This window comes from Anolis carolinensis, unplaced genomic scaffold, assembly GCF_035594765.1.
Source record: "Anolis carolinensis isolate JA03-04 unplaced genomic scaffold, rAnoCar3.1.pri scaffold_9, whole genome shotgun sequence".
Taxonomy (NCBI): domain Eukaryota; kingdom Metazoa; phylum Chordata; class Lepidosauria; order Squamata; family Dactyloidae; genus Anolis; species Anolis carolinensis.
The window spans coordinates 20,343,882-20,367,555 of record NW_026943820.1 but is presented as its reverse complement, the minus strand read 5'-3'; the positions used below and the strand labels follow the sequence as shown (position 1 = coordinate 20,367,555).

Sequence of the window (23,674 nt, the reverse complement as noted above, 5' to 3'; positions counted from 1 at the left end):
AATTAGATGGAGAGAAATAATTGTTTTTATCAAATTGCTGCCAGTTAGAAGGCTAAGCTCTGCCCACTTGGTCTCCTAGCAACCTACACAGCCCAGGGGACAGGCAGAGTTAGGCTTCACTTAGGCCTCTTCCACAGATTATCTCATTTGCACTGGATTATATGGCAGTGTAGACTCAAGGCCCTTCCACACAGCTATATAACCCATTTAGAATCTTATATTATCTGCTTTGAACTGGATTATCTTGACTCCACACTGCCATATAATTCACTTCAGTGTGCATTTTATACAGCTGTGAAGAAGAGGCCTCATATAATCTAGTTCTAAGCAGATAATATAAGATTATCAATATACAGTAGAGTCTCACCATACTTCGCCACAGCAACGCGTGGCTGGGCACAGCTAGTTAACTTATATACAAGGGTTATAAGTGTTTTACCCTTCATTTTCAAATTAACAATTCATCTGCTGATTGTGAGATTTCCACTGTTTTAAGCAGAAATGACAACTACATTTTGTTAAAGTGAACATTTTATTCAGTAGCAGCAGCAGGGGATCCATAAAAAAAGAGGAGGAAAATGCCGAGGTTTCCTTACCTAATAATATCACAATGCAAGCAAGGATTGCAATGAGAGCCCCAGTGCTAAGTCCAGCATTAAGAGTGTAGGCTTCTGGGTTGCAAGAGATCAAAACGCCATTTCCATCGCAGCCACAAACCCGAATGGTGAACATGTTGGTGCTGCTCTGTGGAGGGCTTCCCCCATCGCTGATCACGATAGGCAGACGGTACATCTCCTGGATCTGATGGTTGAAGCTTGTGCGCTTTGCATAAATACTTGCAGTGTTATCTATTTTAAATGAGAAAGAATGATTATTTGTCTTTCATCATGTCTTTCCAAACACAAATAACTTTGCCTGTTAAGGCACACTCTCTCTGCTACTGCACACTTTACGGCAGGGGTCCTCAAACTTTTTAAGTGGAGGGCCGGTTAATGGTCTCTCAAATGTTGAGGGGCCAAATTATCATTTGAAAAAAAAACTCAAACAAATTCCTATGCACACTGCACATGCCTTATTTGTAGTGCAAAAAAAACACCCAACAACGTTTATTTATTTGTTTATTTACTACATTTATACCCCACCCTCTCTCACCCCGAAGGGGACTCAGAGCGGCTTACGAGTTTTATGTACATCTATATATATAAAAGGGTAATGAAATTTCGGCCTAGGACAAAACAACAAAACTACACATTCCAGAAACACTAAACTTGGCAGCACAACCCCTGATCCATGCCTCTATGTTCATACAACAAAAAGCTCCAGCTACTCCAGAAAACGGCCAGGCTTTGAGACTGCAAGGCTATTTACTGCTATTCCACCTGGCCAACAAAGGATTCCCGTAAGCCACAGCAACGCGTGGCCGGGCAAAGCTAGTACAATATATTATACTATTAGCAGAGCACAATATCAGCACTATATATTACTATATTGTACTATACCAATATACTATAATATTATTAGTAATATTACATGTAATATATAATATATAATTAATATTATTATATTATAAATATTATTATTAGCCGCCCTGAGTCCCCTATTGGGTGAGAAGGGCAGGATAGAAATACTGTAATAAATAAATAAATATTGTATTGTATTACATTATAATATTATTATCAATATTATATGTATACACAATATATTATTACCATAGGACAATATTAGTAAATGAAAGAACAATACAATATTTAAAAATAAAAACAATTTTAACCAACAGAAACCTATCAGGATTTTCATGGGAAGTGTGGGCCTGCTTCTGCCCAATGAGATAGTCAAGTTAAGTAGGATTGTTGTTGTTGTGTGCCTTCAAGTCACTTCAGACTTTGGGCGAGCCTAAGTCTAAAACTGAGAGCGGGGGCCAGGTAAATGACCTTGGAGGGCCGCATCCGGTCCCCGGGCCTTAGTTTGGGGACCCGTGCTCTACGGCTTGTCGCTTGGCTTAGTGAAGAATAGGGTGCAGTGTTGTTGTATGTTTTTTGGGCAAAATGTCAGGAGAGAATACTTCTGGAACATGGCCATACAGCCCGAAAAACATACAACAATCCTGTGATCCCGGCTATGAAAGCCTTCGACAACAAATTGGGTGCACTGCTGAATAAAGCAAATATGAGCTGATTGAAAGTAAGGAGGAGCCAAATGTTCTCCTGATTCATTTTTTTTGTCAGTATGTTAATTTAACTACATTCCCCTTTGCTCCACAGCATAACTATGCCATCATAAGGAAATAAAACATCCCAGCAAGCAAAAACATTAAGACATAAGATGTAATTCGCTATCTTTTGACACTGTGCCTTAGGTCGAAAGCAGCAGCCTTTGCCATAATGTCCTGCTGCTACCTAAGATCGAATGCAGAGACCCCTGCTTTACAGCTGTCAAAATAAATCTTCCCCCAATCTTTATGCATTCAGTTTATTGCCTTTTGCAGACTTCATGGTTTTCAAGCAGTTGAAAGAGATGGCACATATTTAGACATGATGTCACTGAGCACAATTCCAATGAAGTCAGCCCTGGAACTAAATTTGGCTCAACCTCGAAGCTAATTTCTAACGCCATCATTTCCTCTGACATTATTTACTGTTTTAAAGATGTGGATGCAAGCCAAACACTACTGGAAATAGTTCCTGTCTGAGTGTCTAAATAAAATCAGATGTTGTCAGTTCATTGTTCTAGAATAGTATTTCAACACTTTTTTTTCCTGTGTAGGATGATTCTAACTGGGGCTCGGGCTGTGGCACAGGCTGGAGAGCAGCTGCAATGAATCACTGCAATGAATCACTCTGACCAGGAGGTCATGAGTTTGAGGCCCGCTCGGAGCCTATGTTTGTCTGTCTTTGTTCTATGTTAAAAGGCATTGAATGTTTGCCTATATGTGTAATGTGATCCGCCCTGAGAAGGGCGGAATATAAATGCTGTAAATAAATAAATAAATAAATAAATAATTCTAACTGGCCTTTATAAGACAGGGCTTGATCAAGCTCAGTTAGCCTAATTTTTTTTTTAAACTGCAATCCTAAACACACAAACATGAAACAGAATTGCACCTATACCATGTTAATACTTACTTCTGCGCAACTACATTTAGGATTAAGGTTGCCAAGTCAGGACTATCTGAAACCCTGAATTTCCAGACCCAAACCTGAGACTTTGGAATGATGCTATTGCGATGTCACAGGGACCGTGCCTAGTTTTGTTACCAGGTTGATGTTGCAATGTGCAATGTATCAAATGCAGTTGCATATACAGTAGAGTTTCACTTATCCAACATTCGCTTATCCAACATTCTGGATTATCCAACACATTTTTGTCATTCTAATGTCCTTTGGTAGGGAGTTCCAGAGCCAAGGGGCCACCCTCGAGAAGGCCCTCTCTCTCATTCCCACCAGCCATAACAAGTAATTTTTTGTGAGACCCAGTCTCCCAAACATATTCTATGTTCCCTCTGCAAAAGATAACCAGGGAAGCAAAAAACACATGTCAACACTCCTGGAAATCTGCAGGGCTGATAGTTTTCCTCCAAGGTCATGTGGCCAGCATGACTGCATGGAGCACTGTTACCTTCCCGCCGGAGCGGTACCTATTGATCTACTCACATTGGCATGTTTTCGAACTGCTAGATGGGCAGGAGCTGGAGCTAACAGCGGCTGCTCACGCTGCTCCCGGGGTTTGAACCTGGGACCTTTTGGTCTGCAAGTTCAGCAGCTCAGCGCTTGAATGCACTTCGCCACCGGGGCTCCTAAAAATATATGTCCATGCAAATTTGCATGTTCATTATTTCATTGATATATTCTATAAGTGTAGTTGATGTTGAAGGAAGCATGGTTAAAGACATCACCAGGGATTGCTATCTATATATATAAAAGAGTGATGGAATCCTGGCGACTGCCAAAGCAACAAAACTAAACATCCCCCAACCTCCAAAATTGACAACACAACCCATCATCCACGCCTCTAGGTTGATACAACAAAAAGAAAAGAAAAATAAAGTCCTAATTAGAGGGAGAGGAAGACTTGTTTTTATCCAATTGCTGCCAGTTAGAAGGCTAAGCTCCGCCCACTTGGTCTCCTAGCAACCCACTCACCCAGGGGACAGGCAGAGTTAGGCCTCACTTAGGCCTCTTCCACACTGCCTATAAAATACAAATTATCAGATTTTAACTGGATTAGATGGTAGTGTAGACTCAAGGCCCTTCCACACAGCTATAAAACCCATTTATAATCTTATATTATCTGCTTTAACTGGATTATCTGGACTCCACACCTTTACCCTTTACCTTAACTACCACCAATTCCTCAATACTTTATTTCCCATACCACCATACTTCGCCACAGCAACGCGTGGCCGGGCACAGCTAATTCATTATATATTCATTGTAATATCACCATGGTCCGTTCTTTCGGTTGTCCCTAGGTTTTAGGTATAGGCCTGAAATATGTACATATGTGTGAAAGAGAATCTCTGGGGGGTTTTTATAAAAAAAAAATCAATAGAAATAATACTGGAAGATCATCTTTCTTGATGGAGATACCAGAATGACAATTCATTGTATCTACTAATAAAACAACAAGAGCATGTCTGGTGGTCAGCCTGTGGTTTCTACAGGGCTGCCATCTGTTCCTCTGATACATTTTCCTTTTCCCTTATAAGAGCTTTCCAGAGTATTCCATAAGCTTTGTGGTTCTTATTCTCCTTTTACCATAACTCCATCTGAAGTATTCTCTCCCTCTCTCTCAACATTTATCTCTAGCGTACCAGCTGCCATCTGGTACTTTGAGATCAAATCCTTTGTATGCTGGTTGCTGCTATTTTCTATGTTTATGGTATATGATATCCACTAGTATTCATTCATGCTTGATTATTCCTCTGGATACTACCAGAAAAGTATTTCAGGTTGCTTTTGTTTTCATTGGAATATCCGTTTTGTTTACTTAACTTTTTCTCCCCTAAAGATGCCAGCCAAATATTTAGTACTGCATTTGCTACCTGCTGTAACAGTAGGGAGATGTGATTCAGTACAGCAGACAAAACATCTTTGAACGTAGTCAGCCGGAGGATGCATTAGAGAGAAAGTCTTGCTGAGGTCAATAAAATGTATATGAATGAATGACCTCTGCACACATAGGGGACGTCTATAAAATCTAAAAGCCTGGGGTTAGTAGACTTGAAATGTTTAAATCCAGTTCACATAGATGTTTCCTGGATGAGGGAATTGGGTACAGTTCACCTGTAACAATCTCTAAACTGCTATACACAGACCAGTCATGATGTGACAGCTGAATTCATAGTACAGTAGAGTCTCACTTATCCAAGCCTCGCTTATCCAAGTTTCTGGATAATCCAAGCCATTTTTGTAGTCAATGTTTTCCATATATCGTGATATTTTGGTGCTAAATTCGTAAATACAGTAATTACAACATAACATGACTGCGTATTGAACTACTTTTTCTGTCAAAATTTGTGGTATAACATGATGTTTTGGTGCTTAATTTGTAAAATCATAACTTAATTTGATGTTTAATAGTCTTTTCCTTAATCCCTCCTTATTATCCAAGATATTCGCTTATTCAAGCTTCTGCCGGCCCGTTTAGCTTGGATAAGTGAGACTCTACTGTACTAAAATTTTACAGAATTAGTTCGATCATGAAGCTCTGCTTCTCATAATCATTGTAAATATTCAATTATCATGGGACAGCCAGTGCTCAGTAAAAATTCCCTAACATTCAGATTCTATGAGAATTACCTTCAAGGTAGTTAATGGAAGAGAAATGCCAGTTCTAATGAGATTACAAGTCTGTAGATAGTAAGTGAATGTTAGGACAAGGGGCAGTTCTACGCAGACACAATGTCCCAGAGTCGACCTGGAATGTTGCCTGCATCAATAGGGGTATATTTATTATTATTTATTTATTTACTACATTTATATCCCGCTCTTCTCACCCCGAGGGGGGCTCAGAGCGACTTACAAATCAAATGTACATACAATATATTATTACCATAGCACAATATAAGTATTAATTACTATATTGTACTATATCATTATATGGTAATATTATTAGTAATATTACATTTAATATATAATATATAATTAATATTATTATATTGTATTATTAGTCATTTAATATTGTATTTCATTATAATATAATTACCAATATAAGTATGTACAATATATATTTATAAATTATTATAAATTATATATAATTATAATATAGTAATGTATAATGCACAATATATATATATATATATATATATATATATATATATATATAAGCGCATAGCATGTTTATTTATTTCCTATTTCCAATATTTCTATCCCGCCCTTCTCACCCGAAGGGACTCAGGGCGGCGTACAATTGGCAACAATTCGATGCCGACACATCAATAAAAATAACAACATATAAAAATGTATTACAACCAATTAAATACAGTATAAGATATAAAACATAAAACATATGCTTAAAATCCGTTCGCCCAATATCCTCCTACTTTATCCATATACTTTATCCATATAAAGTTGCTATGGCACACCTGTTCTGACTTACAAATTCAACTTAATCTATATATATAGCATCTAGATCCAGGGAAGTCATGCTCCCCTCTATTCTGCCTTGGTCAGAATACACCTGGAATACTGCATCCAATTCTGGGCACCGCAGTTGAAGGGAGATGTTGACAAGATGGAAAGCGTCCAGAGGAGGGTGACTAAAATGATCAAAGGTCTAGAGAACAAGCCCTATGAGGAGAGGCTTAAAGAACTGGGCATGTTTAGCCTGCAGAAGAGAAGGCTGAGAGGAGACATGATGATGACCATGAATAAATATGTGTGGAGGAGGGAGCAAGCTTGTTTTCTGCTGCCCTACAGACTAGGACACGGAACAATGGCTTCAAACTACAGGAAAGGAGATTCCACCTGAACATCAGGAAGAACTTCCTCACTGTGAGAGCTGTTCAGCAGTGGAACTTTCTCCCCTGGACTGTGGTGGAGGCTCCTTCTTTGGAGGCTTTTAAGTAGAGGCTGGATGGCCATCTGTCGGGGGTGCTTTGAACGCAATTTCCTGCTACTTGGCATTAATGATGCTATCCTAACAACTGCTTCTATAGTAATCTATTTCATGACTTTTGACTAGGAACAATGTGGTGAAATGTTTGAACATTGATAAGGGTTCAGGAGACCAGGGTTGTAATCCTCACTTAAATGTTTCCCATTGTAATCTTTTTCTACCCGGGAAATTTGTAGATGAACCCCAGTATGTAGCTATAAAAATAGGTATAAAAATCAAACATTTATGATAAATCAGCATTTGCAAGGCTTGCTAAACAGCCTGATTTCCCATTTTTGTGGAATACAGGTGAAGCATTTTCTGTAGAGATCATTGTAAACGTTGTACATTATTGCTAACAGATTTATGTACATGGGTGGCATTCATAAAACCTTTACTGTTGTCAATTTTTTCATGACCCCAACAGTGAGCTATGGGATCCCCATTTGGTGTCGAGACCCAAAGTTTCTTAAGCAGTGCTCTACATGGCCAGGTCCACACAAGCTGGAGCTATTTTATGTTGCTAACTTCTTCTAGTGTTAAGGGATAAGAAGTATAAAACAGTTCATGTGTATATAATCCCTTTCAAATTACTTGCCACTGATCTTCCGGCAATACTTGTACATTCTCAGAGCCATCATGGGATTAGCATTGGTGCCAAGTGCACAAAAAGAGTGTGTGGTAAGAAGCACAGCTGTCTTAGTAAGCACAAATGAAAGAAGTGCTTTATCAGAGGATGATATGGAGTCTCCAGTGGCACAATGGCTTAAACCCTTGTGCCAGCTGAACTGCTGACCGAAAGGTTAGCAAACCTTTTAAACAGGGGGCCAGTTCACGATCCTTCAGACCATTGGAGGGCCAGACTATAGTTGGCCACCGAGCAATAAATAATAATAATAATAATAATAATAATAATAATAATAATAATAAAGAGGGTTGGAAGAGACCCCTTGGGCCATTGAGTCCAATCCCCTTCTGCTTTTGTGCACCAAAATCACTAGCAAAAAACCCCCGACCGATGGCCTACCAGCCTCAATGTTGTTGTTAATAATAATAATAATAATAATAATAATAATAATAATAATAATAATAAAGAGGGTTGGGAGACCCCTTGGGCCATTTAGTCCAACCCCCTTCTGCCTTTGTGCACCAAAAGCACAAGCAAAGCATCCCTGACAGATGGCCACTCAGACTCATTGTTAATAATAATAATAATAATAATAATAATAATAATAATAATAATAATAATAAAGAGGGTTGGAAGAGACCCCTTGGGCCATTGAGTCCAATCCCCTTCTGCTTTTGTGCACCAAAATCACTAGCAAAAAACCCCCGACCAATGGCCTACCAGCCTCAATGTTGTTGTTGTTAATAATAATAATAATAATAATAATAATAATAATAATAATAATAATAATAATGAGGGTTGGGAGACCCCTTGGGCCATTTAGTCCAACCCCCTTCTGCCTTTGTGAACCAAAAGCACAAGCAAAGCATCCCTGACAGATGGCCACTCAGCCTCAATGTTGTTGTTAACAACAACAACAACAATAATAATAACAACAATAATAATAAAAAAGAGGGTTGGAAGAGACCCCTTGGGCCATTGAGTCCAACTCCCTTCTGCCTTTGTTTGCACCAAAAGCACAAGCAAAGCATCCCTGACAGATGGCCACTCAGCCTCATTGTTAATAATAATAATAATAATAATAATAATAATAATAATAATAATAATAGGGGTTTTAAGAGAAGAGACCCCTTGGGTCATTTAGCCCAACCCCCTTGTGCCCTTGTGCCGTAGGGGCCGGATAAATGGCTTCGATGGGCCGCATCTGGCCTTAGTTTGGGGACCCCTGGGTTAGCGGTTCGAATCCAGGGAGCCTCTAGCTCCCCATGCGGGGACATGAGAGAAGCCTCTCACAAGACAGTAAAATATCCAAAATCCGGGTGTCCCCTGGGCAACGTCCTTGCAGATGGCAAATTCTTTCACACCAGAAGTGACTTGCAGTTTCCCAAGTCGCTCCTGACACACACACATACACAAACAGGGTGATATTACTCCCTGTACTTTCTGTAGAAAATGGGCTAACAAAACTTGGCAGATTGTAACCCACTGTGTGAGCAAGTCATACTCTCTCAACCTCAAAGGAAGGCCAACACCCCCCCACCACCACCACCACACACACACACACACACACACACACCATAAATCAGAAATATGAAATGAATTGAAGGAACACATCAGTAACAAAGTTAATAAAGTAATTCTTCTTCTAAACTAAAAGGTAAAGGTTTCCCCTGACGTTAAGTCCAGTCATGTCTGTCTCTCCATTTCTAAGCCCAAGAGCTGGCGTTGTCCGTAGACACCTCCCAAGGTCATGTGGCCGGCATGACTGCCGGAGCGGTACCTATTAATCTACTCACATTTGCATGTTTTCGAACTGCTAGGTTGGCAGGAGCTGGAGCTAACAGCAGGCGCTCAAGCCGCTCCCAGGATTTGAACCTGGGACCTTTCGGTCTGCAAGTTCAGCAGCTCAGCGCTTTAACGCATTCGCCACCGGGGCCTCTCTTCTAAACTAGAAAAGTGCTTAAGATATTGTCTAAGAATTGTTGTGATTCACAAATAAAAAAGGGAAAGAGCAAGGAAAACCTTTAAGTTATTTGACTTGCAAATTACAAGACTGTCTGAGGAAAAAGGTTACTTGCTGAAAGCCCTTCGGATTTCTGCTCTTCAATTTGATGCTCTAGTCTAACCTTTTATAAACTCACACACATTATTCAATTAACAATACTATGGGCTTTTCACCCTCATGTGAAATACCTGAATATTTTTACAGTATAAGGAAAGGAGGGTCAAATGGTGGTGGAGCTGGGAAAAGAACAGAAAAGAAATATTCTTGCTTGAGCTGAAAACTACAAATGTTTTCCGTATTTGAGGAAGGGGAAAAAGACAAAACTATATGGCCTAGCAATGTGGCATCAACATCAGTTAATAAATTGTCAAAGCAGGGTTGCAGATGGATTGAATAGATTACCAATTATTTCTATGCTTTCCTTTCAATTCAGTATGTTTGTCTAAAAATAAAAGGCTCAGATTAAAGAGTCCATAAAAGTAGGAAGACCATATCAGCTTATAGAACCTGTCAGGAATGTTCTGGAGAACATGCCCTATGATGAGCATCTTAAAGAACTTGGAAGGGCAGACTATAAATACTGTAAAAAGGTAAAGGTTTCCCATGACGTTAAGTCCAGTCATGTCTGACTCTGGGGGTTGGTGCTCATCTCCATTTTTAAGCCAAAGAGCCGGCGTTGTCCGTAGACACCTCCAAGGTCATGTGGCCGGCATGACTGCATGGAGCGCCATTACCTTCCCGCCGGAGCGGTACCTATTGATCTACTCACATTTGCATGTTTTCGAACTGCTAGGTTGGCAGGAGCTGGGGCTAACAGCGAGCGCTCAAGCTGCTCCCGGGATTTGTAAATAAATAAATAAATAAATAAATGTTTAGCCTGCAGAAGAGAAGGTTGAGAGGAGACATGATAGCCATGTATAAATATGTGAAAGGATGAAATAAGGAAGAGGGACCAGGCTTTTTTGTTTGCTGCCCTGGAATTTAGGATTTGGAGCAAAGATTCAAATCATAGGCAAGGAGATTCCACCTGAACATTAGGAAGAAGTACCAGACTGTATGAGCTGTTCAACAGTGGAACTCTCTGCCTCAGAGTGTAGTGGAATCTTCTTATTTGGAAACTTTTAAACAGAAGCTGGATGGCCATCTGTAAGGGATACTTTGATTGTGTTTTTCCTGCATGGCAGGGCATTGGATTAGATGGCCTACGTGGCCTCTTCCAACTCTATTATTCTATAATTACATTATTAATGCATTATTATTATTTTACAAACATTTATCTGTTCTTTAATATGAACTATTACATTTGACAAATCAAGAATCTGGTAGGGATAGTAGAAAGAGGATTTATATGACAATGTGACAAGTTATATTATTTATACAGGTACAGTAGAGTCTCACTTATCCAACACTCGCTTATCCAACATTCTGGATTATCCAATGCATTTTTATAGCCAATGTTTTCAATACATCATAATATTTTGGTGCTAAATTCATAAATATAGTAATTACTGCATAGCATTACTTCATATTGAACTACTTTTTCTGTCAAATTTGTTGTATAACATGATGTTTTGGTGCGTAATTTGTAAAGTCATAACCTAATTTAATATTTAATAGGCTTTTCCTTAATCTCTCCTTATTATCCAACATATTCGCTTATCCAACGTTCTGCCAGCCCATTTACGTTGGATAAGCGAGACTCTACTGTATTGAGAAGCTAGTTCAAAAGCGATAGAAAAGTCTTGTAGTATTTATATGCCATCTTTCTCCCAGGTGAATAAAACATTCACAATTAACATTTTAAACAATTAAAACCACACAAAACCATATAAAGCCATGTGAAAACACACATTTTAAAAGATAACATATCTCCATAAATATATTACTGGTGAAAGCATAGCAGGAAAAGCACAGCTTCCCATGAAAAACACGAAAGGCATGAATAAATGAATAATAACCCTACAATTAAGGCATTTATTTGGATGCTTTAAGAAGATTAACAGAAGACTGGCAGTTGGTGGTTCCATGTTGGGGAGGTGATGAATCCACTCTGAAGTTTTAGTCCACACTTGAAAGAAGGTTTCTATGGAACTGAATCCTATCCCACATATAGGTTCAGCACCTCAGACAGCTCATTTAAAATCTAATCTAAATCTAAATCCATAATAAAAGCAAAAATCCGTATGTGTGTATGTGGCACGGATGTCTGCTCACACAGACCTCCACAAACAGGCTATAGTTCCCAGGGTTAAGAATCTAGCAAGTCACTCTTTTCCACTGACATTGCGGTAACAGCGAGCGCCATGAACATGCAGCCCAGCCCCTGCCAATGTCCTTCCCAAACACTACAGCCCACCACCCAACGAATGCTTTCGTTTGGGGACCATTTCATCCTAGATTTTGCTTTTTCTTCCACCACAGGCAGACATCCCAGGGTTCTCCATTGCTGTGGTATTTGCATGGCCCCGCCCACTGCCCTTTCCTTTCCCATCTCTCTGCATAACAAACAGAGCAGAACTGAGCTGCAACTAAACTTACTGGAGGAGTTTAGGGATTGACTCCACATGGTGGAAGTTGTAGTTCACCCTGCATCAAGTCAGAGCACTGTCACTCCTACTGGGGAATTTAGAGGAGTTGTAGTTCACCTACACCCGGAACGCTATAAACCCAAACAAGGATGGGTCTGGGCCAAACTTACCATGCAGACCCGATATGCCCAGATTTGACTACTGGTGGGTTTGGAGGGGAACTGGACTGGAAGTTCAGAAGTACTAGGATTTATAGTTCTTATTATTATATTATTATTATTATTGGGATGAACATAAAGGAAAATAGTGTAGTGTGAGCAGGAAAGGGTGATTGCCAATGTACATGTCCTGCTTGTGGAAAGTCTCTGTTTCAGCTTAAGGGATTTCGAGATAGGACTGAACCCGGAGTAGCAAAACCAAATCAGGTGGATCAGTGAATTGTCTCACATTTCAATTAAATTTAAATTCTGGCATTCAAAGCAAATATAATTTCTATGCTTCTTGCCGATTTTAACGATTGTTTTATTGCTATTGATGTTTTACTGGTATAATTGTTTTATAGTTGTGTGACTGATATTGATTGTTTTATCGGGCTAGGCCCCATGTAAGCCGCCCCGAGTCCCTTCGGAGAGATGGGGTGGGGTATAAAAATAAAGTTATTATTATTATTATTATTATTATTATTATTATTATTATTATTATTATTATTATTATTATTATAGTTCACCTGCAGTGAATGATCATCACACTTGGCACACAGAGCCCCCATAACCAATACAACATATTGGGCAAGTTTGGGGAAAATGGAGTTATAGTTCACCTGCAACCAGATAAACACTGACTCCCACCGACAATGCACTAGGACCACACTTCACACAGAGAAGCCTCATGACATACTGAACATACTGCAGGTATTTGTGGGAAGGGGCCTTAATTTTGGGAGTTGTAGTTCACCTCCATCCAAAGTCCACTGAAACCAGCCAATGACGAATCTAGACCAAACTTGGCACACAGACTGAATATTGCCTGCTGTGGATACTGATAGATATTTCGGGGCAATTGCCCCGGGAATCTAGAAGTTGCAGTAGTTCACCCCCATCCAGACACTACTTCAACATACCTGGTACACATGCCCAAAATGGCCAACTTATAATACTGGCAGGGTTTCAGGAGGGTTCAGCCACGATTCTGGGAATTGTAGTTCACCCACTCCAAACAGAAAACATAACATTAAAAGACAAATAATACAATTCTCAAATGACCCGGGCATCGCCGGGTCCCCAAGCTAGTTTGAAATAAAGCACAGAGTGGTTCACTCTACTCTTTACTTGGAAAGCCAAAATCTTCCCCTCTCCAAAGAAATACTGGTATCAGTCTGGAATCTGGATTAGATAGAATGCGACATATTTCCATATTTCTGTATTTTCCTTTCATCATTTTCTCACAGTCTGAGATGCACTTAAAAGTCGAGATGTTGGAAAGTGCTGGGTTAGTTTTTTCTGTAACCATGAAAACGCCACAAGTGAGATTTAATGAAGAAAAATACTAAGCACTGAATGCATTAAACACTTTCCCAACTAGTGTTTGTAATCCAAATACATTACCCACAGATTTATTTTGCATTCCCTTATCAGGATGAATGTTGGTGACAACACACTGCAGGAAAGACTCTGAGCATCTCTTGTATTTTCTGCATGTTTCCAAGCTCTGAGCCCAAGATAACTAGGAACACACATAGCTACTGGAAGTGAGCAAAAATATCACTCCAGAGCATCAAAAGAGCAGTTATAATAATTATAATAATAACTTTATTTTTATACCCCGCCCCATCTCCCCGAAGGGACTCGGAGCGGCTTACATGGGGCCTAGCCCGACACAACCAGCAATAAAACAATGAAACAAATATCCAACAATAAAACATCAGTATCAATAAAACAGTCATAAAAATCAACATACAGCATAAAATGTTAAAAACGGGAGACTAAAAACACGGATCTGGGCCAAAGTGCAGAATATTTCAAAATGGGAGAGGTAGTTTGCTTCTGTTCATTGGAGTATATCCCAATACAAACCTCTGTTGTCTCGAAGAGTAAAATTAGGCTTGTAGATCATTTCTGGTGGCAAACTGAAGATTAATCTTGGGCCATTGGCAGTATTGTCCTTGTCCTTTGCACTAATTGTAAATAATGGCTGTAAAAGAAAAGCAATTGTAAGCATGCAGTGAATTTTAAAAGTGTATCTTTTCTGTTTTTTTCTTAGCATGAGTAAAAGTTGTACACAAACTTATAGTTGAGAGATGGGAAAAATATGGCTTTCTAACAGGCCTGCCTTGCACCTCAGACACCTCTTTTCTGATCCCATCAGTCTTCCGAAAGCAACTGTTTATCATTTAAATAGGTTTCAGCTTCCCCAAACACTTTTCAATATTTAAAAATAATTTCTGGCATCTGACATTGCAAGATGGATTTACAATTGTTTGAGCGCTGCAGATTCACATTTACAGTTGCAAATGACCAAATGTGACACCATTGCCCCCCACAAAACTACTCTTTCTGAAGCATATTTAAGCTTCCGCAGATTTGGCACTGGGAAATACCGTCAACAACTTGTAATAATAATAATAACAATAATAACAATAATAACAATAATAACAATAATAACAATAATAATAATAATAATAATAATAATAATAATAATAATAATAAAAACTTTATTTATACCCCGCCACCATCTCCCCGTGGGGACTCGGGGCGGCTCACAACATTACAAAAGTAACAGCTATAAATCCCATTGGACCCAGGAAGCACAGCCAATGGGGAGTTGTTAGAGGAGTTGTAGTCCAACAGCAACCGTTAAGTCACATTTTACCCATTTCTGTCCTATATATTCTTTGTTTCTTAAAATGCCCAACCACATACTTGTTGGAAATCCAAGGGTAAGACAAGAGGGCAAGAGGTTTCTCCAAAGCAGTAGACAGTTCAAACTAGGGATGTGAAAATCCTTTTTAAGATTTTGCAATTATAACAATTATTATTACAAAGACTGGATGGCCATTGGTTTGGGGTGCATTGATTGTGCTTTTCCTGCATGGTTGAAGCAGGATGGGTTACATGGTCTTTGGGGTTGCTCCTGATATTATTATTATTATTATTATTATTATTATTATTATTATTATTATTATTGATATACCGTATATACTCGAGTATAAGCCAACCTGAATATAAGCCGAGGCACCTAATTTTACTACAAAAAAACTGGGAAAACATTGACTCCTGTAGAAGCCGAGGGTGGTAAATTTCAGAAATAAAAATAGATACCAATAAAATTACATTAATTGAGGCATCCGTAGGTTAAATGTTTTTCAATATTTACATAAAGCTCAAATTTAAGATAAGACTCTTCAACTCAGATCAAATCGTTATTCTCTTCTTCAATGTAAATGTGCTTATGTATCCTTTTAATAATAATAGAGTAAAATAATACATTTAATAATAAATAAATAAATAGTAAAGGTTTCCCCTGACGTTAAATCCATACAGGAGAATAATACAAGTAATAATAAATAGAGTAAAATAATAAATTCAATAATAATAATAATAATAAGATCAGAGTGAAATAATAAATGTAATAATAATAATTATAATAATAACAATAGAGTAAAATACAGTAGAGTCTCACTTATCCAAGCCTCGCTTATCCAAGCTTCTGAATTATCCAAGCCATTTTTGTAGTCAATGTTTTCAATATATCATGATATTTTGGTGCTACATTCGTAAATACAGTAATTACAACATAACATGACTGCATATTGAACTACTTTTTCTGTCAAATTTGTTGTATAACATGATGTTTTGGTGCTTAATTTGTAAAATCATAACCTAATTTGATGTTTAATAGGCTTTTCTTTAATCCCTCCTTATTATCCAAGATATTCGCTTATCCAAGCTTCTGCCGGCCCATTTAGCTTGGATAAGTGAGACTCTACTGTAAATGTAATAGTAGTAACAATAATAGAGAAAAATAATAAATGTAATAATACCAATAATAATATTTATTATTTATTTATTTGCTACATTTATATGCCACCCTTCTCACCCCGAAGGGGACTCAGAGCGGCTTACAAGTTAAATTTACATACAATATTATATTAGCATAATACAATACTGGTAATAAATTACTATATTGTACTGTATCAATATATTGTAATATTATTAGTAATATTACATGTAAAATATAATATATAATTAATATTATTATATTATATTATTAGTATTATATCGCATTACAATATAATAGAGAAAAATAATAAATGTACCATATATTCTTGAGTATAAGCTGACCCAAATACAAGCCAACCAGGACCCTCACCCGAGTATAAGCCAAGGGGGGCTTTTTCAGTCTTAAGAAAGGGCTGAAAAACTAGGCTTATACTCAAGTGTAAACAGTAATTACTACTACTACTACTACTACTACTACTACTACTGCAAAAGATGTATGGTCATCTGTCTGGGGTGCTTTGATTATGCTTTTACTGCCTAGTGGAAGTGGATTGGACTGCATGCCCCCAGGGATTGCTGCTACTGCTATTATTATTATTATTATTATTATTATTATTATTATTATTATTACAAAGGTTCGATTGGATGTCCATCTGTTTGGGGTCCTTTTGACTGGCAGAAGGGGTGGACTAGATGGCCCCTTGGGATCTCTTCCAACTCTGGAATACTATGCCTCCTTGTCACGTGTGCCATAGGTTTGCCACCACTGCCATAGGGAGACGTTCCAGTCATGGAAAAAAAAGTTTGGTAATGACATCACTTTTGTGCTTTAGCAATAGAGACACATTGAAAATAAAGAGGCTCTTTACTGAATTAAGAACCACTTTATTTTCATTGGTATGCCAGAAAACTAGGCAGCATGAAAATACTATATTTGTTGAAAGTATTGAGTACAACAAATCATACGGGCATCTCTCATTCTGAGTATACAGCTTCTAAACGTGAAAATACAACTATCAATGCCTTGTATCTGTGGACAAATTTACCTTCTAGGAATTGATCTTGTCTCATTTTTTGAGCCATCCTTAAACATGATGCATTGCCACTATAAGGCAGAAAAAAACCTAGCACTGGGGCCGGGCTGTGGCGCAGCTGGCTAGTAACCAGCTGCTATAAATCACTACTGACCGAGAGGTCATGAGTTCGATGCCCGGGTTGGGTTAAGCCTCCGACCATTAATAGCCCCGGCTTGGTGTTGACCTATGCAGACCCGAAAGACAGTTGCACCTGTCAATTAGGGAAATTTAGGGACGCTTTATGCGGGAGGCTAATTTACAACACCATAAAAAACTGCCAGCAAAACACGAGGAAAGGAATGAGGAAGTACAGCCACTACTGGATGGTGAAGCAACAGCTCCCCCTGTGGCCGGAATCGTGAAGCTGGAAAAATGTTAAAAATGCCTCTGAGTCTGTCTAATGTATGTTGTTTGTCTGTTGGTATTGAATGTTTGCCATATATGTGTTCATTGTAATCCGCCCTGAGTCCCCTTCGGGGTGAGAAGGGCGGAATATAAATACTGTAAATAAATAAATAAATAAATAGCACAAAGTGTACTTCAGGTTTATTGTATACTATGAGCTATTGTATACTGTGAGGCCCAACCCAGATTCACAAAATCAAGTTTGCTGCAATTATCTTTCTGACTAATTTTCCTGGTTTAGTTCTTCTGGGAAAATAAAGCATGAAACACATAGAACATGGAGATATGTAAATACAGTAGAGTCTCACTTATCCAACATAAACGGGCCGGCAGAACGTTGAATAAGCGAATATGTTGGATAATAAGGAGGGATTAAGGAAAAGCCTTTTAAACATCAAATTAGGTTATGATTTTACAAATTACGCACCAAAACATCATGTTATACAACAAATTTGACAGAAAAAGTAATTCAATACGCAGAAATGCTATGTAGTAATTACTGTATTTACAAATTTAGAACCAAAATATCATGATGTATTGAAAACATTGACTACAAAAATGCGTTGGATAATCCAGAATGTTGGATAAGTGAATGTTGGATAAGTAAGACTCTACTGTACTTTCTAAAAACCATAATTCAGGTAAGATACCACATCAGTCATAACACAGTGCTTCATTTCAATATGACAGAAACAGCAGTATAAATATATGCCAGATAACAGTACTGAATGTTGCAAATAAAATGTTATTGAAGATGTGTGCCCTGACTCTGTGTGGAAGGGTTTCAATTATACTAAACTTTATATGTTAAAATGAGTGTTCTCTTTGGAAATAAAGGAAAATAGTGTAGTGTGAGCAGGAAAGGGTGGTTGCCAATGTACATGTCTTGCTTGTGGAAAGTTTCTGTTTCATCTTAAGGGATTTCTAGATAGGACTCAACCCGGAGTAGCAAAACCAAACCAGGTGGATCAGTGAATTGTCTCACATTTCAAATAAATTTAAATTCTGACATTCAAAGCAAAAAAAAAAGGCACACAGGCTCTTTTGCTACAATATTGGACACCCTGCAGCTGCATATAGATATATGGATTATAAATGCAATTACACCGAAAAGTATCACTGGAACTAAAAAATTTTAAAAGGGGAAAATATTTAAGTTGAAATAGGTCCTGTATGCCTTGGAAAATTACATCTGTACTGAGGATATAAAGAACACTTGCACATGTTCTTGTTCTCAGTGTGGTAATAAAGGAAAGTTTCAACGTCTGAGGATCTGGGGGGAATTTATCTTGTCTGAACTTTTTTTGGAGGGGGATGGCTTTTAAAAGTTATTTGATTTCAGTGAAACCCCACTCACCTCCAATGCCTGAGCCTCTTGATAGCATACTCAAGGTAAAGGTTTCCCCTTAACATTACATTGAGTCGAGTCCAACTCTGGGAGGTGATGCTCATTTCCATTTCTAAGCTGAAGAGCTGGCATGGTCTATAGACGCCTCCTAGGTCATGTGGCCAGCATGACTGCATGGAGCACCGTTACCTTCTCGCTGGAGCGGTAACTATTAATCTACTCACATTTGCATGTTTTCGAACTGCTAGTTTGGCAGAAGCGGGGGCTAACAACAGGAGCTCACCCCGCTCAGCGGATTTGAACTGCTGACCTTCTATTCAGCAACTTCTGCAGCTCAGTGGTTTTTTTTTAAAATAGTTTTTATTGTGCTTTTATCTATAATTACAGTGAAAGCGAGGAAAACAATTGTGTTTAGAAAGTGGGGTGAAAGTAGAGACCAGAGACCAAGAAGAAAAAGAAGATAAAACCAGGAGAAAAAATAAAAATAAATAATAAACTTAAAAATAGGTGTGAGAAAAACAAAATTAAAAAAAGAAAAAAGAAAAAAAGAAGAAAAAATATGAAAAAATAAGGATAATAAAGAGAAAAAAGAAAGAAAAATTTGAATGACTTCCCATTGACCTCTTGAGGGTTTTAAAATCTTATAGTCTATTTTCATCTCTGGTATTAACAGTCTTGTAACTTTGATGTATATCACATATCAAATAAGTCTATTGTTAAATTATATCCTTCTTTCTGAATAAAGTCTCTGAAGCCCAACCAATCTGTTTTTTCTTTGACTTCTCTTAGTCTTTGAGTTAAAATATCCATTTGTATTATATCGAACAGTTTTAAAATCCAGTCGTACCAGTTGATGGATGGTACCTCCTTTTGATTCCATATTCTAGCTACAACTAGTCTTGCTGCGGTTCCAATAAAAAATAGTAATTTGTCTTGATTCTTGTTTGTTTTTACATTTGGTATACCTAATAAATATGTCTCTGGTGATAGAGGAAACTTGAGTCCTAGTATTGATTGTGACGCCTTGTGGACATTTTTCCAGTATTCTTTGATTTTCTTACATTTCCACCATTGATGTAAGAAGGTTCCTACTTCCTTGTTACATTTCCAGCATTTGTTCATATTGTGTTTGTTAAAATTTGTTAGTTTGGCAGGGGTGAGGTACCATCTAAAAAACATCTTATACCAGTTTTCTTGAATTACACCATGGCCACTGCAGCTCAGTGGTTTAACCCACTGTACCACCATGGCCCCACAAGCATACTCATAAGCAATGTCTAATATGCAGCGACTGTTCTCTATAAAATAAAAATCTTCCAACATAGAGAATACTTTTGAAATCCTTTAAAATTGAAAACTTTTCAAAATTCTTTCCATGTGAGAATGAAATAGGTGGAGATTTTGATTCTTTACATATGATAAATTGCATTTTTATTTTAAATCACACTTCAGAAAACTCTGCCAATGCCCACTGCAAAATACGTGACAAAGATTACCTCATGAATCTGTGGTTTTTCACAAATAACTGTTTCATTGGGAGTTGCAAATTCTGGAGCGTTGTCATTTACATCAAGGACCTTGATTGCCACTGGAACCTTGGCTTCCTGATGACGATTATCTATAAAATGATTGAGAAGTAAGGGAGATTCTATTTTAATGTTTATATGTGTTAGGTTTTAATTTGCACATTGTTATGCTTTTTAGTGTTAGCCTCTTTGAGTGTTCTTTGGTAAACAAAATGTCAGATATAAATACTAATCTATATATATATATAAAAGGGTAATGAAATTTCAGCGTAGGACAAAGCAACAAAACTACACATCCCAGAAACACTAAACTTGGCAGCACAACCCCTCATCCATGCCTCTATGTTCATACAACAAAAAGCTCCAGCTACTCCAGAAAACAGCCAGGCTTTGAAACTGCAAGGCTAGTCACTGCTATTCCACATGGCCAACAAAGGATTTCCATAAGCCACAGCAACGCGTGGCTGGGCAAAGCTAGTATTACTAATAATAAGGAACAACACAATGAAATAAATTAATTTTGTCCAGGGAAGATATCTATACACTTCTTGTTTCTGAACAGATGTCCTGTCTTTTGTGCTACTTAAAGGGCAATAATTTTAACAGTATGCAAAAATACTTGAAATAAAAATTGCTCTGGATTCTCAAGAGTTTAAAAAAAATTAAATTAAAAATCTGTTGTTGCATAAACAGATATAATGGAGGTGGGACCGAAGTCTAAACATGAAATTCATTTCTGTTTCATACATCCCACCCATACATACCCTGAAGATAATTTTATATACATCATTTGTGATATTTTTATTTTATCAATATTTACAGTAGAGTCTCGCTTATCCAATGTAAACGGGCCGGAAGAACGTTGGATAAGCGAATATGTTGGATAATAAGGAGAGATTAAGGAAAAGCCTATTAAACATTAAATTAGGTTATGATTTTACAAATTAAGCACCAAAACATCGTGTTATACAACAAATTTGACCAAAAAAAAGTAGTTCAATACACAGTAATGCTATGTAGTAATTACTGTATTTACGAATTTAGCACCAAAATATCGCAATATATTGAAACCATTGACTACAAAAATGCGTTGGATAATCCAGAAAATTGGATAAGCGAGTGTTGGATAAGTGAGACTCTACTGTATATTAATAATTTTATGCATGAAATAAAGTTTTTCAGAAAGTAAAGAAGTCATTATTTCAGCCACCCACATGGACAACTTCAGATTTTAAGTACTTCAGATAAGAGATCTGTGCGCTGCACTTTGGAAGATTTCCCCAACCTCTTATTAATGAAATCAAGTCATGTTCAAAAGCCCACATGTTAATATTTGATTCTATAAACTCAACTGAAATTGAGTTCTGGCTGAATGGCAAGTCTAAAATGCTTTTATTGTTAATTCTTGTCAGATGGACAGATTAATTTTCAGCATTCACCCTCAGAGATAGCATATTCCAGATATCTCATCACTGACTGTAAATTGAGCTGGCCACAAGATGAAGAAATACAATGGCTAACCAGGATGAAAAATCTTTGAATTTTTGTAGTGATGGACAAAGATGACTCATTTAACCATTTTTCTCCCTGCTTTGAGAAAGTCCTTGATAATTGCAGTTTCCAAGAACTATTCACCGTGTCTGCAAAAAAGACACATTTTCCCCCAAGGGAAAGAGTAAGCATGCTTTCTGCTTGAGAAACACACTTTCTGCAAGTATAATGAATCAGAAAAAAATGTGGTTTTTGGAATAGAACGAACACAATACTGTGAAGATTTAGGATTTTCCTTGTTAGAGTTTTCCAGCACTTGGGATAGGACATTTTCATCTGGATTTCAAATATCTTTCCATATCTTTCCAATGTCTAATACCTACTGCCCATGTTACTAAATGCTACAAATAATAGGAAAAAATTAAAGAGTAGCCAACCATCACACTCCTTTGGATACGTACGGACTTCAGATGCAATTACTGAAATATTATGCCAGGCCTTTTCTTCCCTATCCAGGTTCTTCGTGGTTGTAATTGAACCATCTTCTGGGCTGATGCTAAAGTATCTGTCAAAGTCAGTGTGACGATCAATTGTATATCTAAAAGCGGGTGTAAAGTAAGCGATTAGAGAAAAATTATTCAGTGCCTTCAGTCCATGTCATTCAAACAGTATATCATCTATATATATAAAAGGGTAATGAAATTTCAGTCTAGGACAAAACAACAAAACTACACATCCCAGGAACACTAAACTTGGCAGCACAACCCCTCATCCATGCCTCTACGTTCATACAACAAAAAGAAAAGAAAAATAAAGTCCTAATTAGAGGGAGAGAAATAATTGTTTTTATCCAATTGCTGCCAGTTAGAAGGCTAAGCTCCACCCACTTGGTCTCCTGCAACCCTCTCAGCCCAGGGGACAGGCAGAGTTAGGCCTCACTTAGGCCTCTTCCACACTGCCTATAAAATACAGATTATCTGATTTTAACTGGATTATATGGCAGTGTAGAGATACAAGGCCCTTCCACACAGCTATATAACCCAGAATGCCAGGGCAGATAATCCACAGTATCTGCCTTGAACTGGATTATCTTGAGTCCCCACTGCCATATAATCTAGTTCAGTGTGGATTTTATACAGTTGTGTAGAAGGGGCCACATATAATCCAGTTCTAAGCAAATAATACAAAAATATAAATATAATATATAAAAATTATAGTGGTATAATACAGAACAATATAATCTCTAAAATCAGGACAGTAAATAAAGAACCACACTCTGAAAACAGGGGAATTCCAGACAGGAAACAATCAGGGCCAGCTAACACCTCCCAACAAAGGAGTCCCCAGGGAGGAAACAACCAGGCTTTGAAGCTGCAAGCCCATTCAATGCTAATCAAGGTGACTAATTACAACATTCATACTTGCTTCCACAAATAAAAACCCACTTCAGCTCAGTGATTTAACAAACTTTGCCACCAGAGCTCCTGATTTATATGCTCGTAGAATGTTATTAAATGTAGGTGTAGTTGTATATTTCTTAAAAGGGGCAGACTAGTGAGAACTGGAACCCATTA

The 23,674-nt window shown here is 37.7% G+C and overlaps 1 protein-coding gene across 1 annotated transcript in view; it reads right to left on the bottom strand.

The window, feature by feature from the left end:
- Window positions 1-23,674, bottom strand: part of cdh11 (cadherin 11) — a 117,290-nt gene that overhangs the window by 4,817 nt on the left and 88,799 nt on the right. The window contains exons 9-12 of the mRNA XM_003222973.4: window positions 22,562-22,698; window positions 20,580-20,701; window positions 14,329-14,446; window positions 597-848 (exon numbers count right to left, since the gene is read on the bottom strand). Coding sequence (XP_003223021.2) covers window positions 597-848; window positions 14,329-14,446; window positions 20,580-20,701; window positions 22,562-22,698 — 629 coding nt within the window. The remainder of the gene's footprint in view (window positions 1-596; window positions 849-14,328; window positions 14,447-20,579; window positions 20,702-22,561; window positions 22,699-23,674) is intronic.